This window comes from Oryzias latipes, chromosome 5 (assembly GCF_002234675.1).
Source record: "Oryzias latipes chromosome 5, ASM223467v1".
NCBI classification, from domain to species: domain Eukaryota; kingdom Metazoa; phylum Chordata; class Actinopteri; order Beloniformes; family Adrianichthyidae; genus Oryzias; species Oryzias latipes.
This window is the reverse complement of record NC_019863.2, coordinates 10,127,169-10,134,606: the sequence shown is the minus strand read 5'-3', so window position 1 is coordinate 10,134,606 and position 7,438 is coordinate 10,127,169. Positions and strand designations below refer to the sequence as shown.

The window sequence follows — 7,438 nt, the reverse complement described above, 5'->3', positions numbered from 1 at the left end:
TCTTGGTGTGAGGGTCCCCACATCACCCGTCTGCTGGGTCCTGATACCTGACACCAACCCAGGAGCATATGGTGTCACAGCTCTGCAAAGCCTGCTGCTTAAAAAAAAAAAATTGGTGGACGGGGATTTAAAAATTACTGAGCTTGATTAGTTTTAATCCTGTGGAATTGTGCTCAAAATGTTACGATTGTGTTTGTATGGCTTTAATGGACATACAACATGTGAATATAAAGAGTGAAAACATATCCAACAACCTATTATTATTATTATTATTATTATTATTATTATTATTATTATTATTATTATTATTATTATTATTATTATTATTATCAGCTAAAACATCAGCAATCAACAAAACATTTTTTTTCTTTATGGGTGTCAAATTCTCCAGTTTTTTTTATCCTTTTGTTGCACAAAAAGGCATGGAGCAGAAAAAGTACACCCACAACCTATTAGATACTAATCATACTCCTCATATGAGTATGTACAGTACTGTGTGTGGAACAAGAATGTGAAGACAGCTCCTTTCTACAGGAATTGTTTTGGTTTCCTGACTAAAATAATTCAGTAATTAATTAAAAGTAATTCAGCTTAGGTGTAACAAATTTTGTATTTAGACAGTCTTGTTGCATGGTGATTTTAAAATCTCCATAATTAGCAGTCCTGATGAAAATTCATGTTTATGCATTAATACCATCAGGGCACAACATTTTCCTTTCTTTGCTCCAGAGCATGCTTTCTCCTTGTCTTTACCCTTGAGTGTGTGTTCATCCCGTGGCAATTTAAGCTTGCAGGCTGGGAGAAATTGTGATGCTGTCATGCTGGTGGCCACTACCAGCAGAGACCACCCAGTTTGCTGCTGAGCATGGCTGCTCTCCAAGTCACAGGCCATGAGGGAAAGAGTGTTCTTAAGGATGGTGAAGGAAAGGTCATCAAGCTGTAGAAGAATCAGAACCGATAGAGGGGCGTGGTTTACATCGAGGGGGTGGGTTTGTGTGAGAGTTGCCAGTTCCGACTTTGCATTTTTCTAAATAATTGCGTGATGTTCGTCTTTGGTTCATTCTAGTGTGCTGCACACAAAGCCGTTTCCGTGGAAGCCCCCCTGCAGACTCATGAAATTCAGATGCGTTCAGTCTATCCTTTAGCACAGATCAGAGGCTACAGCTTTGACACAAAAACAACGAGTCCTGCTACCTAACATTTGTCTATCTTATCTGTCACAGAAACTGCAATATGAGGCAAATATTCAGGAGCAATCTTTACTTATCCAGACAGTTCTGAGCAGCTTGCACAAAGTCAGGCACCTCTCATGCTTTTAAAAATGTCCAGCACAGAAACACAAGTTTAATCTTGGTAATGAAATGTGTTAAAAAAGGATCTTGTTCTGTCATGAATTACAATCCATTACAAAAAATTTTTTTTTGTTTCTTTGTAATTGTTTTTTTTATTTAGAAGAATTGACACTCTGCTACTTAATTTTGCTAAGAACGTGTGTGATTTTGTTGCTTTTTCTGGAGTATTTAATACTTTCTTACTACTTAAAAACTGAAAATACAATGTTGTTTGGTTACTGTTAGGATGCAGTTTAGGTTTTAATGCTGTCATAAAATTATTTATGCAATTAATTTTGTTATGACCTGTAATTAATTAATCTATTTAATCTATTTTTTATCTGACATAAACATTGTTGTGAAAAACTTCATTTTGAGGTATTTTTATTTAAATTTGTGACATTGTGGCACAGTAAAAGATCAAAATACAACTGAAAAAGAGGCTTTACTATAATAGACTTCCAACCTTTACTTATTCACCACCAAGGTGAGGGCTGAAAGTCAGCCGGTACCGGTATGAGATCTGGCGGAGGTACGCTGTACCGGCTGGGAGGTCAGGTGTGTCACTGCTTTAACACTTCTTCAAAAGCTGATGCAGACTGATGGAAAACTGTGTACCAGGCAGCACTTTTTCTCATCATTTTAGTGTCTCTGTGGTTTTTAGTGTCTTATCATCACTACAAAATGTGATCTACATCACTCTCTGCACCATGTCATCTGCTAATTCTGTCTCTTCCCAAACAGTTAAGCGTCGCTCGTGAATGAAACAGCTCTTTAGAGTCACTGTTTGGAGTAAAACACAAGAGCCGGCTCCTTTGTGATATTTCTAAAGATAAAAACTTTCTTTCAAGCAACTGACATTTAATTTCTCTGTAATAAATTCATGACGATTAACATGATAATTCGACACCCCTAAGTTAAGATTAAATCGGTGTGAAAAATGGAAGTGTTAATTTATTTTAGGAAATAAGTTTCTGAACATTTGAAGGAAAAAGTAGAGATTTTAAATTGTTATATAAGATAAATGTTCCACTTGTTTTATATTAAACTACCACATAAATGAATTTGATGACATCGTAAAATTAGGACTTCAGTTCCATCACCAGACCACCACCCTCCCTTTTTCTCCAACTTGTGATCGTAAACAGAAATGGGAGGTGACTTTAATGGATGCATTTTACAAGACAGATAGATGTGCCTTTAATGGTAAATGTCTGTGCTAAGCATTATCTTGTGGATCAATTTCATGTTTGTGTGTTTTAATTAGTGCTCTGGCTTATTACAAGCTGCTTTCCCCAGCTGGCCTTTAAATCCACCACAGACAGCGTCCACTGTCGGATGGCAAAACTCGCCATCGTCTTTTCACTGTTTGCTTTGTGTTTTGGGTTTTGAATCAATCAGAAAAAGAACTTTTTGTTACAAAAGTATTCTTGCATTTCTGAATTTCTTTGGTTTGTCAGAGCCCCTGGTTTTTATTTGAGCAAGCTTTCTCACAAGGCTATTTTTGAGATGTCAGAGACAATTAAAATCATAAACACACTATTTCGCAAGCTTTAACGGTTAATTTCCTACTTTGTCTAGACCTCATTGTGAAACTGCTTTTAGATCATGTGTAGCTTAAATAGTATAATAGGTCCGTATATAATATAATTGTCTCAGAATATTCACTTTTGTGTTTCAAGGTTTGGTGTGTGTATATATATATATATATCTTCTCCTTTGATTTATTTATGGTTATTAAGTTATTATTATTTTTATAAGTTATTAGCCTTGCTAATATAGACAGATTTTGAGGACTCCTGTAACTAATGAAAGGCGCAAGATTTTCCTCAAACACATTCGTTGTCAGTGACAGAAACAACAGAACTTTAGAGTGTTAAGGTAATAGACTATAACTGCTTTTGGATCATGTGTGGCATATTCCTTGTGCTATCTTAGATGACCCAACTCCCAATGTTAAAGTGCCTAGGATTGCACAAGGGTTAAATATTATAATAAGTCTGTATATAAGCTCAAATTGTCTCAGGATAATAGTTGTAGGACAGAAACAACAGAACTGTAGAAAGACATTTGTGTCATCTTAGCTCCTGGAGACCTTAAAGTATTAATAATGAAGGACAGAAATTGAGAAAGTTAACAAATTTCAGATTTATTGACTTTTTTGTCGCCTTAAACATCATCCTAATACATGGCTTCATACTACGACAGACTGTCGAGCTATTTCTTGCCAAATCTCTGCGGCACAGCCATGCTCCAAATCTGACCTGGGGCAGCCTCCCAGTCCCGGGCTTGAATCTGATCATCGGACACTACCTGCCCTCTGGAACTGCGGCCAAACCTATGGGGACAGAGTAACAACATGGAGAAGGTCATTTAAAGCAGGTCTTTTTTTTATTAACCAGAGATAACCAGTACTATCAAACGTTGGGCATTTTAAATGTACTTTTCTATTTAGATCTTTACTATAAGAATCTTTCTTCAAAGTTGTACGGAATGTTAAAACAAACCACAGGCAGGTGTTTTAGGACAATACCTAAACTTTCAGGTCTGTATCCACAACATCCAGGAGAAAATATGTTCCTGTTTCATCCAGTAACCCCTTGTACTATCCTAGGCACTTTAACGTTGGGAGTTGGGTCATCTAGACCCACTAGACAGTGCGCTGAACCATTTTTCTTAACTGAATTGTGAACCTCACTGGTGTCCATGGATTACCTGTAATATTTCCCCCTTTTATCCACCTTTGTCATGGTAGGAATAACATGTCAATGCAAGGGTGGGGACATAAGATAGCACAAGGGTTAAGGATACATTTATCTATTGAACCACTTCTCCAAATAGATGTTTAGATACTTCAAAGATTTAAATAATAATGCTACTTACTGAACTCTGCATCTTTTTAGAATTCAGACATGATACGAACACTTTGAAATACTTTAATGGATATCCCTCTTTTCACTCAAGTCCATGTAGTCTGAATTTTAATAGGGATCCATAAAAGGCACGTACGCTTTCATTGAAATCTTTCCTCAAACAGTGTCATATTTGAGCTGATCTCCTTGATTTAAAAAAGCCGGACTGCTTCAAGTACCATATGACATGCAAATGAGAAAAAAAGGGTTTTTCATACTATTAGGATATAGAGTTTGTTTCAAATATTGGAATTTTAAGACTACTGTAGGAACAACATCTGAGTACTTTGAAGAATACCAAAACTGTTTCTCATTTTAATGTCATACATTTACATAAAACGTTTGCTGAAATCCAAATTTGTCATGCTTTTGAGGGAGACTGGGTCACAGCTTTTCCAAACCCATCCCTCTTGCCTTTTACTTTGTTTTAACTTTCATATTTCTTATGGGGACCTTTGACAAGCCAAGCAGGCCATAGAGGCAGTGCAGTTGACATCAGGGCTGGTCAGCAGCTGCATTGTGTGTTTGTGTGTGTTTGTGTGGGCACAGCTACATACTTTTCTCGTACTGGAGATGTAACCTTATTAAGAAGCAGACAGGCGCGTGAACAAGTCGGTTTGCTAAAAAGACCAATGCAAACCCGCAGTTAAAGATTTCTTACCGTGTTTCTCACTGATGGTAAGTCGATTATAATACAGTAAAGACATCAGAAGCTTTACCCTACATGAGTGAAAAACCACTATTATTCAGAACTGACGAATCCCTTACACTAAATCAGAAAGGGCTGTTTATAAAGCAGAACATGGCCAAGCACAGGAGGAAAGGGCTACTATAGATCTTTTATTGTGACTATATTCCCTCAACATTTATAGTCCATTTAAATTAGTGTCATACCCATGAAATAGCTATCAAGTAGAAAATACTCTGGATCTGAGGAGAAGAATCACCTAAAATAGATTTGTAATGGTGAGGCGTTTAAAAAGAGAAATATGGCTGTTTGCAGGTCTTTTTTAACCATTACAAAAATGGCTGGTGGTTTAACGTTACAAAAGGATTAAAAGACCATGATTTTACCTCTTTTAACCCTTGTGCTATCCTATGACCCCACCCTTACATTGACGTGTTCTCCCTACCATGACAAAGGTGGATAAAGGTGGAAAGATTTCATGTAATCCATGGACACCAGTGAAGATCACAAATCATTCAAGAAAAAAAGGTTCAGAGCACTTACTAGTGGGTCTAGATGACCCAACTCCCAATATTAAAGTGCCTAGGATAGCACATGTGTCAAAATAGTATTTTTGTGATGATAAGAGACGCAGAAAAAAAATCTAAAAAAAAGTCACTGGCGACTGATTTTTTGCATTATAACAGGTGTGACAGGTTTCATCTGTATTGGTGCTGACCTCTGAGGCTGATGAAGAACAGATTCCCTGGTTTCTCTCTGGAATCCCAGCAGCAGGGCTTTCACCACCAAAGGCAGCAGACGATTATCCAAGCTGTGCTCTCTGGTTTCATCCTCCTAAAGCATACGCACACAGTTAATTCCATGCAAGCACATATGTAAAGACACAAAGCCTGGTATGAAAAAAGCCAAAACATGTTTACTGAATTTAAATGAAAACTTTGCAAAAGTATCTGAGTGGCACCGTAATTCCCCTGAGCTGGTACCTCCATTATCTGACCTGCGATGTTGGGATAAAAGCGTACAAAGCTAACTCTCCTTGATGTTTCTTTTTCTGCCTCTCACACTGAGAAACTTTGATTTTCAAACATAGTGGAATCCAATGTGTTGGTGTGGCAGATTGAGATGTTGGCGTATTTTCAACAGTATGTTTTGTTGCACATTGCATGAAAAGTGGTGCTTTCAGAAATTCAAGTTTAGCCGTGATGAGAGGTTCAAAGCCCATTTTACACGCTACATCTCAAGAAACGACTAGAGCATGTCCTTTGTAAACGCATACAATTTAGATCTGTCTGTAGCAGATGGTAGTCAGTTTGGCGTAAAATGTTTTCGAATTGTTAAATCACAACCTGAACATTCGTGTGAGACATACACCTTGATGAGCGCGTTCCAAACTACTTTTGGATTGAAGAGTTCTTTGGCAGAGAATGCACATACTTATGAATGTAGTTCTACATTGAAGCAGAGAGGATCAGCAGATCAGAGTGAAACTGGAATTTAATTTAAAAAAAAGAACCCTTTAAGTTTGTGTGTGGTTTGTTGTCTTACCAGCCTCAGCAGGCGATCGGCCACGTTCTCCTCAGAGCTGCCAGGCAGGATGTCATTTTTGCCCAGACTATCTTGGACATGAAGAGCCTGACTGATGCCAGCTAACGCTACGATCAGAGCCAGAAGAGTCATTGCTGCAGCTGTGTCCATGATCTCAAGCTAAGGAGGAGGTCAGATGACAAATTCAGAAGGAGTGTGCACTGCTTGGCTGTTTCACCAAGTAGGCTCTTTGAAAACATAGGAGGGATTTCTCCAGATGTGGTTAGGTTTCTTTCCTATGGCTAATTCCATTGGCAGCAAGAGGACTGAGTCTTATATACACCCCAAATTTTCTAGAAGAAAGCCCCAGGGAAGCAGGGGTGTATGCTAGAGTAGACAGGGGAGGCACTGGACAAAGAAAATGTCCCTATGAGTCTTAATCAGGTCCATTAATGGGGATCAGACCATTAGTCATGACTGAAAGCCAGAGTGCATTATCACATGGCTTTTAAATTTCATAAAACATTTCTGACACGAAACAGACAAATCCCTGCAAATGGACCCCTGATCCACCAGTCCCTGTCCTCCTCCTGCACAATGCATCTGTGGCCCAAGACATAGTGCGTCACAATGGGAGAGATTACTCACAGCTTTGGTGAACTTAAGCTTCACAGTAATTAGCTAAAGAACTACAACAGAAAAAAACATTACCAGTGGAACTACTTACAATCATCAAACCATTTCTTTTCTGATCCGATTCACTTACCTAAAATCAATCCAGATAAATACATGGGTACTGAACAACTTGCCAGACAGATTGATCTGGTAGGATCATAGGAATAGAAATCAATTCATTACTTAATTTGATTCATCATTTAACCCCTAATATTCACTTTTTTATCTTATGTAAGGACATTTGCATGACATCATGCAAATGTCCTTACATTGAAGATACTGAATGCATTTTCAGAACTCCTGGTTTG

General features: G+C 37.9%; 1 protein-coding gene across 1 annotated transcript; it reads right to left on the bottom strand.

The window, feature by feature from the left end:
- Nucleotides 1–3,455: 3,455 nt before the first annotated feature.
- On the bottom strand, nt 3,456–6,762 carry npff (neuropeptide FF-amide peptide precursor). The gene is made up of 3 exons (XM_004068668.4): nt 6,477–6,762; nt 5,650–5,765; nt 3,456–3,669 (listed from the first exon to the last, which is right to left on the bottom strand). Exons 1-3 carry the CDS (start codon nt 6,624–6,626, stop codon nt 3,549–3,551), a joined length of 387 nt encoding a protein of 128 aa, XP_004068716.1. The 5' UTR covers nt 6,627–6,762; the 3' UTR covers nt 3,456–3,548.
- Between the last annotated feature and the right edge of the window lie 676 nt (nt 6,763–7,438).